We start from the raw sequence: 18,290 nt of genomic DNA, 5'->3' as shown, positions 1-18,290 counted from the left end.
CCAATGATAGCTTCTGACATTACTACAGTAGAATATCAAAGCTATAAATTGATGTTGGCACAATTCACAGAATTCCTAGAGATTTCACCAATCCTACATATACTTATTTGTGTATGTGTATGTTTTTCAGATTACTCAAAAATATCTGTAAGTAGCTCATTGTTAATGGATATTACAAATTACAGTTCAAATCAAGGAAATAGCAGTGCAAAATTAGATAATGGACATTAGCCTGAAAATCAAATTATGTATTAAATTTTCATGTTGATTTTTAAAACTTAGAAGTACCCCCTTATACAAATAAAACTCATTTTGTTAACTACAAAAAAAAGAAGAAGAAAATAAGGTGACTGAGTGTGCTCATAGATGCTTCTGCATCTTCTGTTCTGTTCCACTCAATGTCAGGTCTATTTTGTTCCCAATACCATGCTGACTTTATCACAGTAGCTTTGCAATATAATTTCAAGTCAGGAATTATAATGCCTCCTCCCTTGTCTTTGTTGCCCTGGATTGTCTTTGCTATTCTAGGTCTTTTCTGTTTCCATATATATTTTATGAATGATTTGTCTAGTATTGGTGGTAATTTGATAGGGATTGCATTCAATCTGTACAACAATTTTTGATGTATGTCCATCTTCACAATGTTAGTTCTTCCTATCCAGGAGCAGGGAATATCTTTCCATTCTCTGTATTCCTCTACTATCTCTTTTATCAGAATACTGCAATTTTCATTGAATATATCTTTGACTTATTAGTTAGATTAATTCGCAAGTATTTCATTTTCCATGGTGACATTTAAAAGGTATTGTTTACCATTTTTTTAAACAAGAATTTACTTGAGAGACAGTATTGCAGCAATTTGTATGACATGACAAACAATATGTATTTAGAAGACCAGAATGACAGGCATTCCAAGCATGACCCTACTACTACACATTGCTATCATCAGTGCAGTTGCTTAGTTTACAAATATCAGCATATGTAGTTAGGCAGGATGAGAATCCTACCAATTAATGGCTAATTTCAAAAACCTACTAAGTTCTCAGGTTCATTCCCTTAACCATCTTGTGCATATACATATATGGCTTTGTGTCTTCATGTTTCCTAGCTTTTTTCCTTGCCTTCTCTTTGTTGCTTAATCCTTAAGTTCTTGCTTTCCTTTTAATTGTGTCATTCCTTTCTCTTTTTATTTCTTCTTTTGAGTTCTTACACTAGGGAGACCATGTTATATTTACATATGTGGGTCTTTTTTTTTTTTTTGGCTTATGAGTATATCTTCAAGTGGCATCCACTTAAATATAAAGGTTTCAAGTTTATCATTGTTTATAGCTGAATAATGCTGTTACATTTCTTGTTATATAGGTCATGCTTTATCTTGGTCTCAACAATCCAGCAGAAATGTATAAAAATGGGGTATAAAAAGTAAAGCCACATTAATATGCTGAGTTGTAAAAGGCTCAAGTCAAGAACTTCTGGCATTGTCTTTCCTATGGATAACCCACTAATGTTATGGACTACTGGACTACATTGGATTATTTTGCTGAATTCACACACCTAAAATATTTAAATGACAATGGAATACCCTTCTCTGACAAAACTAAATAAGAAAGGTGATACAAATGAACTATCATTTTGCATCTGTATATACAAAATAGTTAGGATATAAATACAGCTACTTTCATTTAATTCAATGAGAAGAAAAATCTGTACTGATAGTGTTTGGACAGGATATCACATCTGCATCTTTTACTATGAATTAGCACTATGAAGATAACTATATGCCATGTATTAATTATTGAAACTGTCCTACAAGGTTTTTTTTTTAAACTCTCTCATTGCTATTTGTTTCTCAATAAAATTAATAAAAAATTGTAACTGTTTATCTCTATTTTTTTACTTTTTAAATTTTTTTTCACACTCTGTAGTCACTTAAAGTTTAGCATATCAGTGATTAATTGAAAATATCTGTCCCATGTTATGTTAAAGGTATATGATATCCAGACAGACAGTGATGTTAAGCTCCACTGTCTATATTATAGCATAATAATATCATTAAGCTTCTCTTCTGGAGGGTTAGCAACTTGAGTTTGTAGACCAAAACATTAGAGAAAAAGAAGGGCTACAAGGATAGCCAACATTGTGTCCCTAGCCCTTCAAGGTCAGGGAGGACTCAGGACATAAGGTAACATGCACTCTGACATCCTGTAATTCAGTGCTGTCCCAAATTTTCTCATCAAGGAGATTATAGGGCCACATCGAAAAGTGATCGACAGTGTAGAGAGTGCCTAAGGAGAACCATACTGAGAGAAAACATTCTCTCAAGCTTTCACAAAGAGCAAATCAGTCCAGCAATGGCCGTGACTTATCCTCATGGCTGACACTGACAAAATATCTACAACCTGTTGTACAGTTTTTCAGGGTAAATCCTGAGGGGATTTGACCAACCTTGTCAGACAGAAAAGTTACATTTTTTGTTATATACCTCTTGCTTTATCCTGCTGTTAACCATCCAGCAGAAAAGTATAAAAATGAGATATAAAAAGTAAATCCATATTAATATGCTTAGCTGTAAAAGGCTCAAATACACAAACTCAGATACTTCCAGTCCTGTGGATAACCCATTGCTATTATTGAATACTGCAGTATATTGGATTATTTTTCTGAATTCACAAACCTACAGTATTCGAATGGCAATGGAATACCCATCTCTGACAAAAGTAAACAAAAAAGGGGGATATAAATGAAGGAGCATTTTGTTATACGTATTTCTCAGTTTGACACAGTATATCAACCACAAGTCAGAGAAAGTTGAAATACAAAGCAAAAGAAGAACAGTGCCTAATGAAAAGTGGAGAGCACATAAATAGGTAAGAGCTGTGGTATGAGTGTGGCAGAATAGAGCCATCATCACCCCTTGGAAACTCCAGTCATCTTCAGAGATTCAAAAGAGGAAGAATATTGAAAAGGCAAAGACATATGTTGTAGACACGAAAAATAGGCTGGAATAAAAATTTTGAGGAAACTCTTAGAAGTGGAATCATATTATTTTAATGGTGTAGCCCATGAGAAAATTCTTCAGATTGTGGGCTTATAACAGCTATTACCTTAAAACAATAATTTAAAGGAAGTTCCACAAGTGACCTACTGTTTTTCTCTATGGGAGCACAACTCCAGGATTATTCATAAAACTGAAAAAATTCAACTGTGATAAGTGATTGAGAAGCACATATAAATTAGTACAGTGTCATAGAGTAAAGGTTTTATCAGTATGAAGTAACATGTCTAACCACCTCTGTAAAATTAGTAACAATAACCTCTCTCAAGCTTTAAACAATTATATAAAAATAGTGTAGGTTAATGCTGGTGAGTCACATCGATACAGGCTGTAAAAACAATCCTCTACTTACAAATCTCAAACTTTCCACCCTAAAAAGTGTAGATAATGAAAAATATATTAATAAATTCAATTTAATTTTTTGATGAGCAATCTAATTCTTAATTCTAACCAATTACTGAGTCATGCAGAAGAAAGTATTGGTAAACTACAGAAGTTCTGATTCAGCGATGCATTAGATTAAGAGTCAGATTCGAAATTCAGTTTGTTCATATGGAGACACATGCACAAATCCTAACTTACTACTGAAATGAGACTAAACACTGCAGATCAGTTATAAATCACTTATCAATCTGATTAGTTACCCTTAGGTAATAGAGAAAGTCAAACCAGTGATTAGAAAGAAGCAGCCAGGTCCCACAAGAAATAAAAAGAACTAAAAAGTTTTCTTCAAGGGGAAAATATCCTTGCCAGGGAAGCGGAAGACCCAATACTATTATGGACCTCTGAACTCTTTCAGAATATTTTGTTGAGTTTACACATCTATAATATTTAAATGATGGAACTTAACAAAAAAAGGGTATATAGATGAATGTCCATTTTGTATCTGTGTATTCAAAGTGGTTAGGATAGATATATAGTTACATTCTCTTAAAAAAAAGAAAAAAATATTTTCTTGACTTTAATTTTATTGACAATATTCCTGGCAAACACTGGCACTGTGTTTCTTGGCAAATGAATGAACAGGAAGAACATGAGCATATCAAGTGAGCCTTTGAAAAAGCCTAAGGGAAACAATAATAAACATCTATTGAACATGTTAGAATTAAAGACTGGAGAAGACAGAGAAAGAATATGACATTTATATCAAATAATCCCATGAAAAATAAACAACAGGTCTGTTTCTATGGAATGATATCTAAAATAAGCATAAGTCAACAAATCTGATGAAGAACATGCTAGATGTAACTATCAAGAACATTAGGTAAACAAAAGAGGCTAACGGCTTCATGTAGGTAATTCACTTAGCTAATTTTAAATCCATCAAATTGGTCATTCTGAGAAATCTACTTATTAAAAATGAAAATGTAATTATATAAAGGGACTGAAATAAAAAGGATGAAATTGTATACATATATGTTCAAGATTTGAATAATATTCTAAAGAAATAAAGTGCTCAAGGTAGAAACAGACTGATTGGGTTGCAGATTTGTTGTATTTAAAATTTAAAAATGGATATTCACTGCACTTGAAAATTCTTTAATAAAACCAAATCTAGAGAACAATGTTCATGCAACCAATACAAGAATATTGGTATAAATTTTTTATTTCATTAGATACGATATTGGGTAGTAGATTTTTACTTTATCACTTTTCGGCAGGGAGAAAATCAGTACCTCTATTGGAGTCTATTCACTATTTGGTACAAACCAGCATCCATTTCTATCTAAATAGATTAGTTATAGAGAAATGTATTCTTCAATGTTGTGTTCTTGAAGCTAGAGAAAAACCATCTCTGTCCATATTCACCTATGTGGAGAGGAAAAAGAGGAAATAGGTATGGCACTTCTCTAAATAATCCTTTGAAAATGTAAATAAAATCAGGATATCTTATTGTATGCCATAAAAGTATAATTAATATTGAAGAATTTAATGAGGAATTAAAGAAGAAAACCTAATGAAAGTTTTTATTTTGCTTAAATAAAGGGAAATGAGTCCCAATTGATAGAGGTGAAGAACAGAAACAGAAAATCATCCTGTACCGGGAGCTGTAACACTCTGGCAACAGCTCCTTTCATACTCTCTCACACAACTTAGGGACCAAAAATGAACCACTATTAGGAATACTGTCAATAAAATTAAAGTCAAGAAAATATTTTTTTCTTTTTTTTTTAAGAGAATGTAACTATATATCTATCCTAACCACTTTGAATACACAGATACAAAATGGACATTCATCTATACACCCTTTTTTTTGTTAAATTCCATCATTTAAATATTATAGGTGTGTAAACTCAACAAAATATTCTGAAAGAGTTCAGAGGTCCATAATAGTATTGGGTCTTCCGCTTCACTGGCAATGTCAGAAATTGTTGACCTGAGTCCCCTACAGCTCAACATAACAGCATGGCTTTACTTCTTATATTTCGCTTTTATACTTTTCTGCTGGATGGTTAAGACCAAGGCAAAGCAAGACCTATGCCACAAGAGTTGTAGCTTTTGGGTCTGATAAGGTCAGTGAAATGCCCTCAGGATTTATCCTGAGATCCTGTACCTCAGATTGTAGAACCTTTATCAGTGTCAGCCGTGTGGATGAGTCACGGCCATTGCTTGGCCAATGTGCTCTCTGTGAAAACCTTAGCGAATGTTTTCTCTCCATGTGACTCTCTTTAGGCACACTTTACATCATCAATCATTTTCCTCTTTGACTCCATAATTTTTTTCATTTTTGAAAAAGTAATTTTTATTATTCTTTCTTGAGACAGGGTCTCATTTTATAACCCAGGCTGGTCTCAAACTTGTAATCCCCCTGCCTCATCCTGAGGGCTGAGATTACTAGGATGCACAATCATGCCTGACTTTTGAAATTCTGGAAAAAAAATTAAAAGTTAAGATTTATCTAAAAATTAAGATACACACTGAATTTTTGTGTTTATGTAAGTCATTATTTTTCTTGCACATTCATTGAAATCATTTTCTAGGAAATAATTATCTAAGGTATATCCAGTAGAACTGTTGCACAGTGTGGCCCATAGGACAATAACTTCCAAGGGCTAGTCCTTATATAAATGAAAGTCCACAATAAATACATCTAAATATTTTGCTCCACTCTAATTTGACATGGTAAACACAAACATGAATCTTACTTAAAAAAGAAACTCCTGAGGAAACAAAGGCACAGAAAACTTTATCAAGGCAACTTGAGTAAAAAACTACTATTGTCTTGGACCAGCCAAATAGCTCAGTGGAGTAAAGCACTTGCAGGCAGGTGCAAGGGCCAGGGCTTCAATCCCCAGGCCTGCTCTGCTGGGGCTTGCTGAGACAGCAATTGAGACTGGGCATGGTGGTGCAAGCCTGTAATCCCAGCTCTTGGAAGGCTGTAAACAGGTGAATCACTATGAGTCCCATCTAGTGGTAAGACTCTGAATACCCTGTAGACCCTTCCCCCCCAAAAAAAATTTTTTTAAAAACCCTATTATTCTCCTGTGAGTGACACCAAGTTGACCATTCCAAGCACCAAGATTATCACACTTCCTGTTTCACTCAGATTACAGCCCAAATGGAGTTCTGGAAGAAATTTCTAGTAGATGACCTTGAAAAGGAAATAAGCTACTGGCAATCCACCCACTTAACTGAACTTGAGTTCCTTGATAGTCATTAAGGGCTGAGGTGTTATCAGGGAGTTAGCAAACCCAATCTTTCGTGAATTCCAGGTTTATTTAGGACATTATTTTTCTTGCATACTCCTTGACATCTGCAAATGGAATCCTGACTAGAGCTTTTTAACCCCTCCCTTTTAAAGCTTGGGGAGCATCATGTTTTACTCTGATGTTAATTCTAAGCTGTCCCACTCAATGTAACAAAGACATTTGGCAATCATCCCATGCATGCAGTAGCTTGTGATGAACAAAGTAGCTCCAACTTACCCTAGAAAATGTCAAATCCTGAGCACCCAGATAAAAGTATACCACTCTAGGGTATGTTATTCTTCAATTTCCTGTTATAATTGGTGAATCATAATACACAGCCACTGGGTATAATTCCAAAAATCAAGCTGTATGGTTAAAAGTTTCTAAATTCATGAGTCAACAAGCCATACTCTGCATGTAGCAGAGATATATGGGGAAGCTGAACTATTTCTGGTTCATGGCAGGGGTGGATTTTTCATGGCCTCTACTTTTTAAAGCATTTACTCTCATTCTATTTTATTTTATTTATTTATTTGTTTGTTTGTTTTTTGTGGAACCGAGGATTGAACTCAGGCCTTCGTGCTTGCCAGGGAAGTGCTTATTCCACTAAGCCATCTCCCCGGCCCTCTCATTCTAAAATGTTATGCAATACACAAAGCCATCCATTTATTCCAGAATATATCACCTTAATGAGGATAAAAAGTTTTCACATGTACATACTGCCAATATGTTTTTAAAGGCCCAAAATTTAACAAATAGGATAGACAAATTCATTGATCAAGACATCATAAATTACTTTGGCAAAACAAAATCTTCAAAAACAATCTGGCTCAACATTCTGCTTGCAGGTTTCTACACATACTGTGTATGTGGCATGTATGTGTATGTTTAGAGTGCTGCTTTTTAAATAAAAGGAATGGAGTATGGTCTAGTCCACTTTCCCATAGTTATGTGGGAAAGAACTATAATGTTCTTTGCTACAAAAAAAGAAGTGCAAAGTGTACATTGGCACCAACTCGATTCGAAGCCTCAAGAGCTTCCTGCAAAGTAAAGCTAGCCCAAAGAATCTGGTCAATATCTGTGGTACAAAACACTAAGGGTGGCAGGAGGGAAGGGCTTGATGGTGGATGGCTGCTCAGCAGTTCCAGCTCAAGAAATGGCCTTGCAGGGCCAGAACAGGCATTTTCTCTGATTTTGGGCCTGTCTATTAATGAATTCTGTATACCACGACTCAAGTCTTTAATCAGTATGAAACTAGATGGAAAAGATTCAGTGTGCTCAGAAATCTGATTGAGAGCATCCTCTTCACTGGCTAGGAGACTGGGTAAAATTTCTCCACCCAAGGTGCAGTGTAAATGATTTGATGACTTAGCTGAGGTAACAGTGACAGAACTGCTCTCACTTACTGACTCTAGATTTGGGGACACCTTACTTGTCAGCTGACAGGCTACCACCTGGAACTTGGATGCTAGCATTTTCCATATTTTCTGTTCCAGTGCCAGATGCAGCGCTTAAGTTTTCTGTCTTCACTGATACACATCTGGCCTGATGGCAGGAGACTTGTGGACATGGATCTCTGTGAGGCAAATAATCATTTTGAGTCCACTGTTCTGAAAGGCCTTGAACACCCATTTGGCCCTCAGCTATTGTTTCTGACTGACAGATAACTTCACATGTATTTGTTGAAGGAGACTTCCTACTACTGATCAAAAGTTGATGAAGTCCTTTCAAAGCTGCTGCTACAGACAAACGAGATTCTTTGGTTGAATCCACAGAGGGCTGACAATTGCCGCAGAGATTTAGAGAGGGTAGGTTTCTGGCACATTCATTACTTGTTCCAGACATTTCAATATTACTTTCTGGGGGTTGTAAAGCCTGAGGGGAAGTAGAATTATTCACACTTTGAGGTGAAGGATTACATTTTGATGTTTCTACTTCCATTAAGAGATTATCTGAAGGGAGACTGGATACACCAGTGTTCTTGACATTGGCATTCTGCCTGCCTGCTGGATTAACCATGGTGGCTAGGGTCTGTTACCCAAATCTACTTCATGAGCATTTCTGAACTCAAGCAACCAAAGCATCCTGAAGGTAAAAAGCTTTTCTCTGTGTTTGGGAGATCCGTGTTCTGCTGGAGCCCATCTCCTCTGACCAGAGTTTCCAAATCAAAGCCTTTTTGTTGATCCTGTTGCTCTTCTTTAGGAAATGGAAGGTCCCCCAGGTCACAAAGATGCTCGTGGTCATGTGCGCCATCCTGCTGGACCTCCTGCTGTTTATTCCCTGGTTCTGGGTGCTGCTGAAGGCCACTGAGTTGATGCAGGTTCTGATTTTCTGAGTGCCAACCCTGTTTGTCCATAAACATCAGTGGCATATGCCTGCTAGTGGTTCTGACAGATAAACAAGTTTCCTGTCTTACATGGAGATAAAGTTTGAGGCCCTGGGTACTTCTCTCAGTACATTTTTCCAGATTATCTCTAATGACTGCTTCTTCAGATAAATTATGCAAAGGCATCACTGACTGCTGGTCTGCTGAGAAAACATGATCAGAAAGTTCCTGTAGAACTTTCAGTTCATCTGTAATTCAGATGAAACCTTCAAAGCTTCCACAGCTTCTGGTTAAGTGCTGTCTGGGTCACTGGGCTTGAAAGGGCAGACTGAGGCAGAGGCAGAGCAAGCAAGACTTGGAGGATCGCCCACCTCAGGACCTGGTCCTGAAGAATGGGCTGAGTGGGTAAGTCCATCTGAAGTTGGTAATGATGACATTCCCAATGAGGTAGATTCTTTTCTGCTTTTCTTTGGTCTGGGGCCCACTCCAGCTACAGTACACACACACTGCATGGCATCATGGCTTCTGACATGCTGCATCCCCTGCTGATTTCTGAAAGGTTTGGGCCAATTCTCAGTCTGCAGTCTCCTCTGGCTGCATGTCCTCTTGCCCAGTGCCATATGCCAGGCAGGCCCACTCTGGCAGCTCTCCTTCAGGAAGGAAGGTTATCTTCGAGCCTGTGGTGCTGATCACCAGGACATATTTCTGGAGACCAATGGAACACTGGTGTCATCTCAGCATGTTCAGTCCCATATGCATGTCCGTGGACTGCTCCTCAAGAATAGACAAGGAGCATGCCAGGAAGTCGCCTTCCATCTGAACCTGAGCTAGGTGCACCCATCCAATGATCTTCTAGGTGCCCTTCCCTTGGCGATCCCTGTCCGCTATCGGTCCATCAGGCTCGTATTTCATCTTTCTGCACTGGTTTGACTCATAATTGTCAGTCACAGGTGTTGACTCAAAGCACCTGAGTCAGCAAGGCTTTTACAGGATGTCCATTCACTTTGCAGTTAATATAAAGCATCACCACTTGGCCAGAGCTTTCAGGAGTCTCTCCCATTCCTATTGTCATGTTCTCTTCGCTGTTCTGTTGCCTGATGTCCTTGTCTATCTTTGCCTGAGCTTCAAGATCAAAGGGGTCAGCAGAAAAGAGATGGATTCTTTTCTGATCTCTCCGGATTTGGTCCTGCTGTTGCTCTACCAGGACTCTGGAAAATCTCTCAAGGTCTCCACTGAGCAGGCCTTCTGCCAGGGGCGGGTTGTGTTCCTTCACCAAAGACAGCTTATGTGGGTTGGGCATCAACTTGTCTCAGAGCAGGGCTGGGTTGTCTATCCCCTGAGGAGAGGACACTATTTCTCCAGGAGATGAGTTGGGCTGCAACTTGCTCGCTGCTGGGCGCTGGTGGGGACTGAACTGGCCAGACACAGCTATGCTGCTGAAGTCTGTCCACGGTATGTTTGGGAACAGCATGGCAGCTCGAGTGTCTGCATTGTCCTTCTGTTGTAAAATCACCACGTCCCCATTTTTCAAGTACGAAGAAGCTAGTGATCTGTGGTTGTCTGTGAAAAGTCTTTGGGCACAGACAAGCTGGCTCTGGGCTGCCGGGAGACCGGACACAAGCTTACACAATGCCTGGAAGTTGTGTGACTCAAAGTCGGCGTCGAACTGCAGGCAAAAGGTCACCTCGGAGAGGTCCGTCTGCATAGAGTACAGGGTGAGCATCACGGCCCAGACCTGACCCAGCTGGGCTCAGAAGAACCTGGCCTGGGCGCTGTGGGAGAGCCAGTGTGGCCTGGTAGGGGCTGCGAAGGAATGGCAGGGACTGCCTGCTAGCTCCTTCCCTCCCTAACACAAACTAGGTGACTCACTGCGTCCTGCCCTTGCCAGCATGGCGGACAGCAGCCACCTGCCCTGAGTCACTCTGCCTGTTTGTCAGCCTGCCTCACACCACTGTGGCCAAGCACACTGGCCAGCCAGAAAAAGGAAAGAAAATATTGTGTGTTTGCACCAGCATTTCTTTCCTTTATTCTGGAGTTTAGCCTATAGAATAGAACAGGAGAAAAAAAATCAGAGGAAAGAACAGGATGACTATGTCATAGAGTATAAAGTTGTTCACTTCAGAAACCTCAGATAATTATGGAAAGAAGTTGTGTTTCACAAAAGGTAAAGTGGCAGGCCTTCTGGCAAAAGCATATGTGCATAGAAATGGGCAAAAACATACAGAAAACTTACAAAGAATCATCAAATTCCATCAAGTGAGTTAGAACCATTAATAATATTGTACATGGATTAGTAATGTAGTCTCCAAATGTTTTTTCAAAGTTCACACTACTCTTATTAAAAAGTGAAAGATTTTTTTATGGCAGTGTCAAAAACTAATTTAGAGGTTTTTCTGAAAGATGGTAAAATCACTGAACTTAGAGAAAGTAATTCAGAATAAGAGGAAAATGACTTGAAGGAAAATTAGTCCTTGTATATTTATATCTATTTTTTTAAATCTGGGAAAGAAACGTACTGATTTTCATACAACAATTACCAGAACAGAAGAAGAATGACCTGTGTTTGCTCCAATTTATATTTACAAGAATGTATGTTTGAATAATCGCTTGCCTGACAAGCTCAAGGGCCTGAGTTCAATCCCTGGCACTGCCAAAAGAATATATGTTTGTAAAAGTTGCTATTACTAAACAACTTTTGTAAAAGTATTTTTTTTGGAAAAATTATTTTTGTAAAGTTATTGAAAGTCAGTTGATCCATTTTAAATTATTTTAAATTATTTTCTGAATGATAAGTACAAGTCACCTGAAAGGTAACTGGAAGATAAAAGTGACAACATATTCATCTTTAAAGAAAAGTGAGAGGGCAGACCAAATAGCTCAGTGGATTAAAGCACCTGTAAGCAAGCAGAGAAGCCAGGGGTTAGATCAAAGGGCCTGCAGACCTGCCCCGTCCCTGGGGTGCACTGAGATGGAAAAGGGGTTTGGGCGTGGTGGCGGGAGTCTGTAAACAGAGGGATCACTATGAGTCAGATCTAGCATTGAGACCCTGAACACTCTGTAGACCCTTCCTTTAATGCAAAAATGAAAAACAAATTAAACAATAAATAAAATTAAAAAGTGAATATTAAAGTCTGAAGAATAACAAATGTGCTGAAGTGGAAACAAGACCAGGCAGCAGCACCTAGCACTCCTAGATGTGCTGTTGTGCATACAGAAGAATGACTGAGATATTACTGATGTGTACAGAATGTATATAAAGTGTTTTAATCAGGATAGACACATAAGGTTCCTATTGTAATACATGTAGAAGTTACTATGTTTTTCTCTTCAAGAATGTACAAAATATTATGAAGATTACTTTCTGATTATTGGGAATATTGCATTTATGCATAGATGGACCACTTCCTTCTTTAAAACATTAAAATTGTTTTTTCAAAAGAGTATTGTTGTAAAAATAAATTAATTTTCACTCAGTACAGAATTTTCTTTTCCCTAAGTACTCCTTATATTCAAGTCCAGCAGAAATTTAAAGTGCTCAGTTTTCTCTCTTACTACATAAGGGTTTGGGCATAAAAACCTCCCGAAGTCTCGAATATATTCTTTTCAGTCAGAGAAAGTGTGTACAGGACAGGGCTCTGGAAAAACCAAATGCCATTGCAGACTCATTCCTGGAGAGCATGAGCCTGGACAACTGAGAAAAAGGACCAAGATGCACCTTTCCTCATTACATGGGAGGAGAAACAAACTTTTTCTACTGAACCTTTAAAATATACTTGTAATCTGATAACACTTGATATGTGACTAGCTGCCTATCTCTTCCTGCCTCCAGGTAATGTCTGAGCACACTTGGCTTTTCTCTGCTCGAATCTTTCCAGGCTGATTTATCCAGAATCATCATGACCCTTGTGTTGTCTCATGGTAATGTCACATCCCGACCTTTCAACTCACTCTTTGGCTGATAATTTCTGTCATCCGATTTAGTCATCAACACCCACCTCCAGTTTTCTTCTGTGATGTAAAACCTCATAGCAATGATCAGTATCCTGATAGTTATTCAAGAATTTTTTTATGGGTTTTTTTCTTTTTTCAGTACCAGGGATGGGACTCAGGAACTTGCACTTGCCAGGCAAGCACTTATTCTACAGAGCCATCCCCCTGGCTCTATTCAAGGATTTGATAGCAAGCTTTCTTATCATTTTCAGCAAGTCCCAATGATAATTATCTCTGTAAACATGTTTAGGACATTCAGATCAGATAACCCAGACTCATTCACAAAATAATCTGCAAATGTGTCTCACGCTAGTAAAAATGACAAGCACCAACCAACAAAAGTTTTTATATTGAACAAATAGGTTAATGTTATCAAATGTAGTATGCAAAATTACAGTGGAAAATACAAGGAGTGGTGACACATGACTTTATTCACAGCTAAATGCGAGGCTGAGTCAAAGATAATTGCTTGATTTTAGGATATTGTTGTGAACCTTGGAGATATAACAAAGCCTTGTTTATAAAGTGTAAACATCAAAACTATATATAAGAATGAGAATTATAAGCAAACATACCTGACATGAAAAATGAGAAGTGCAGACAAATGATTTGTACCAGGAAGATGCCCCAATTCCTGTGTGTGCCATCCCTGCTTCTGAAGTGGGTATTCACTAAAGGAAACAATTGAGGCTCCACCCATTGATCAAACACAAGTGCAATCATTATTTCAATGACATTCTCTTTTCTCATAGAAGCAAAAATCATCTCCTGGAACCTGTGCACCACTGGAAAGTCCTATTAATTATTGCTTTGGCTAGAGTACTGGAGTAATAATCTCTGAAATCAGAGAATTGTCATTTGAGATAGAACCAAACTAAAGGATAACTTTTTTACAGGATATTGCTTCCTTATTCCTGACCCAATTTGCAACTGCAGAGTTCATGGATCTCTCCTGACATGAAATCATGATATACAGATTACTTGAAAGTGTGATTGTATATCCATAGTAAGAAGCTGCCCAAAGAGATGTGGCACAAATAAGTGGATATAAAAATCATATTCATAGTCAAGGAAATATTATCAATACTTGGTCTTTTCAACACAGATAATTTACTTAAACATCGTACTGTTGAATTCAGACCAATGATCTTGACTGAATGTCCACTGAGTAGCCCTTCCTGTCATGCATGGGCAGGTGAAGTGTAAGGAGGTGCATGTCTAGCATTAGAAGATAGACCAGTATGTGTTTCCTGTTCTAAGGGTGAAAAGAGGAGGCTAAAAGAATGAAAAAGAATTTTATTTTTCCATTTCAAATTATAAAGAAAGAGGACAGCAAACGACAAGAATTTTGGAGAGTTTTGTGCAAGAATGAAGGGGAACTGTAGGATACAGACACAGAGAGTATTGATCTGTCACACACAGATCACAAAGAATGATCAATTTTGATGATCAAACATAAGGTGAATAAATAAAGCAAACTTACTGTTCGACAATTAAGTCTTTGCTAGACTTCATGTCAGTGGCTCCAGTGAAATAGAAGTAGGTATAAAGAGTGAAAAATCCCCCAACCACTACATCTCCATCCTTGTGCACACTGGTGCTCCTGCTGAGAAGACATTCATCATTAGCAAAACTGCAAGGCAAAAGAGGAGGCTGCAGGAGGAAGATGAGCAAACTCAAAGGGAGCATCCTCTAGGTGTCTGGAGAGGCTTGAGTCTGAGTGATGGTGTATCACACAGTGTCACCAGGTAGTTGTATGCATGCATGTGTGTGTCTGTGTGTTTGTATTTGTGTGTGTGTGTGTGTGTGTGTGTTTTATTGCCTCAATTGAAGTGAATCGCATTAATGATCTCAAATTTATTTAGCCAAGCCTCCCAAATTTCCCTGGAGGAATGTTTCACCATTTGTCCTGAAGCTTTACATCTGATGTCTGGTGTCCACATGAAAATCAAAAGCCCAAACATGTTGGAAGATCACCTTCTCTACCCCCTGGGCACCATTATTTATCCAAGCCCACTTATTGCAGGTTCCCAGGAGCCTGCTCCTCCTCCTGTTGGGCTGATTTCACCCTAGTCCTGTGTCAACAGAGTGTTTTCATGGGAGTGATTAGGGGTGATGCAAGTGTATTGCACCAGAAGATTCCAAGTTTGATATTCTGAAATGGCCAGTGGAAAGCTTGTACTCATTCATGAACATGTAGTAACTTTGTGCTCCAAAACTCAAGGGAGGAAGTTCCAGCCTCACCCTTCCAAAGTTCAGGTCAGTCACAGAACCATCCTTGGATTGCCCTTGCTTGTCTGAGAACTAATCATATATGCCATAAAGAAAACAAAGCAAGGCAAAGCAAAACAAAACAACCTCCCAATAGCATATCTTTCCCATTACCCATGGAGTCAGTAAATAGATGGAAGGCCAAATCCTAAATTAGTACCTCAAAAGACCAAAGACCAAAACAGAATAAGCTGCATTTCTGAAGCATAAACTTTGACTTTCCTCCTACTGTTCATCTCTTTCCAACCTGACAGTGCCACGCTTCATATATTGTGATGATTAATTTCTGCACATCCAACCTGAGGCCCTCCCCACCCTGTTCTTATGCAGAGTGTGAGATGATGTTGGAAAGTATAAATGCTCACCCAACAGCAAAAGAGAAAAAGGGCAAAACTTTCTTTAAAAGTACCTTAGATGTTACTGAGAATGAGAATTACACATGTAAATTTTTGCAGCCCTGGAGTTCAGACTATTTTTCAAGGCAGGGAAGTAATTTGAATCTATAATGGTCAAGCACAGGCCATTTTGCATTTTTCAAATATAAATAATATGTAGCAAAAATTAAACCATAAAGGCTGCCCAAATAGCTCAGCAGATTAAAGTGCTTGAACAGTCATAGGGGCCAGGAGTTCGGCCTCCAGGCCCTGGGGTGCACTGAGATGACAATTGAAGCTGGGCCTGGTGATACACACCTGCAATCCCAGTTCTTGGGCGACTGTAAACAGGTGGATCACTACAAGTCTGATCTAGTAGTAAGACCCTGAACACCCTGTAGGCCCTTCATTAAATTAAAAAATAATTAAACTGTAATGGATATTTAAATAACATTCCAAAATTGAACTATGGGTTGTGAAATGTAATAGCAGAGAAAATGGTGGAGGGTATAAGAAAAAGGCCCAAAGGGAATATATGCCTTACTAAACTTGAAATTTCAAAAATAATATTGTTAACTTCTAAGAAAATGTATTTTCTAATTTGAACAATGTTGTGCCATGTTGCACTGAGCAGTTGAATACTGGATAATCTAAACACAGTTGTGGTATAAGAACAAAATTAATGAATTTAAAAAATTTTTGTATAAAGGAGAATGAATAATACCTGAAAAATTTTAAACTTAAGTACATAGAAAGATAATAATACATTGGATCTATTGATTGGATATTGATATATAACTAAGATTTCAAAGAAACACCTTCACAATGATTAACCTGAGCAGTGCAAACTGTACCCAGTGTGTACACACACACACACACACACACACACACACACACACACTTCAAAAGCAAAGCTGAGAACATTAAATTATTTATGACAGCATAATGAAAGCATCTTCTCTAATTTAGAGCTAGACTATTTTTTTTACTTGATTTGGTGTCTCCTTAAACATTATATCAATCCTTATCCTTGCAACACAGTATTATTTGAATATAGGGTCTTTAGTGATATAATCATTAGATCATGATAAGAGGGCAATATCACCTAATGGCAATGATAAAGAATGGAGTGGAACCCATAGCGAAACACAGATTACCAAGGACTGCTGATCTCTACTGAAAGCTGAGAACAGATATGGCCAGATTCTGCTAATGGAGGATGCACAGATGAATGTGGCCTGAGGAGTTATAATTTCTTTGCATTTACATTAGAGAATGTTGTGAAAAAATAGATCAATGCATTTAAGTTCAAATTTTGTATTTTGGAGAATCTAAGATGAGAGACATGTTATTTCATATTGAGTTTAATAGTTTCTAATGTATAGTATGCATTTAATTTTTTTTCTGTATCAGGGATGGAACTCAAGTCCTTGCCCTTGCCAGGCAAACTCTTATTCCTTTGAGCTATCTTCTGGCACCAAAAATTCCTTTCAGTGGAGTATAAAATAGTATTAAAACAGAAAACATTATAAATGATACAGAATGTCAGTCATCAGTATAATACAAATTGCACACTGTTTTATTGCATAGTATTGTCTTCAAATAGTTGTTCATATTACTGAATATATAGGAAGGACAAAGAAAAAGAAAAGAAAAAAATTGTAAAAAAATTAAGAAGCACTAAAAAGGAAAAAGAATTGGAAAAAGAAGACAAAACGAATTAAGCATTAAGTGCTTCTTTCCTTGGACCAGCAGAAATCCACAGCACAATTGTCCAAACCAACCTGCTTGCATATATACTATTCATTTTTGTCAATGTTTAATATGCATTTTACTGAATATTGGTTAGGGATGAGGACAAGTGCTTATAGAGGTAAAATTGGTATTGGCAGAGAGAAAGTCCTTCTACTGCATATAATACAATTAAATTTATTACAAACTGACCCTCAAGGTGGCTTTCCCTGCTGGTGTGACCCTGTAATCACCTTGCATGCTGAACTCTTAGCCAGGTGATCCCAAAGCTGGCAAAATCTCACATCAGACATTAGTGCCGGACGTGCAATTGCCCATGGCTCATGACATCTATTTCTGGCTCCTTTGGCTATTTGTTCTCCCCTACAGAGAAAAATGTGGTCCTTCTAGGCTGATACATGCTGAGGGGGTGGTAAGGACGCAACTGAGGATCCCATCCAGGGGGAAGTGCTGTATCACTGAACTACATTCACAGCTCTGTCCTCTTTCTGAAGTGTAACTTCATGGTTTATAAGGTCCTTTTACACTAATATTTTCATCACTATTTCTTGTATCTACTCACTTCAGTCCCTAGCTCAAGCTATAATAACATCTAAACAATTGGATTTGGGTCCAATATTGGATAAAGGCTTCAATTTGAATCTGATATTTACAAACAAAACCAGCTGATCAGGATCCATGGAGGTACTAGAAAGAAAGAAATCCTAAAAACACTCAAAGGCTACAGGGGAAACCTTGGAATCTCTCTCATCCTTTCAGAATCATTCAGAACAAATACCAGCAACATCAACAAGACCTCACAAATGTGTTACCCTCTAGGATGCATGAAAAAC

The 18,290-nt window shown here is 37.9% G+C and overlaps 1 protein-coding gene across 1 annotated transcript in view; it reads right to left on the bottom strand.

The window, feature by feature from the left end:
* The window catches only part of LOC101588451 (regulatory solute carrier protein family 1 member 1-like), a 38,905-nt gene extending 29,318 nt beyond the window's left edge, over nt 1-9,587 (bottom strand). The window contains 4 exon segments of the mRNA XM_023712943.1: nt 7,749-8,157; nt 8,159-8,791; nt 8,793-9,306; nt 9,309-9,587. Of these exon segments, the coding sequence (XP_023568711.1) occupies nt 7,749-8,157; nt 8,159-8,791; nt 8,793-9,306; nt 9,309-9,582 (1,830 nt within the window). The 5' untranslated portion in view covers nt 9,583-9,587.
* Nucleotides 9,588-18,290: the final 8,703 nt, after the last annotated feature.

The sequence above is a fragment of the Octodon degus genome, unplaced genomic scaffold, assembly GCF_000260255.1.
Source record: "Octodon degus isolate 3935 unplaced genomic scaffold, OctDeg1.0 scaffold00028, whole genome shotgun sequence".
Lineage (NCBI taxonomy): Eukaryota > Metazoa > Chordata > Mammalia > Rodentia > Octodontidae > Octodon > Octodon degus.
The sequence above is the reverse complement of the archived record's forward strand: the minus strand, read 5'-3'. Positions and strand labels throughout refer to the sequence as shown.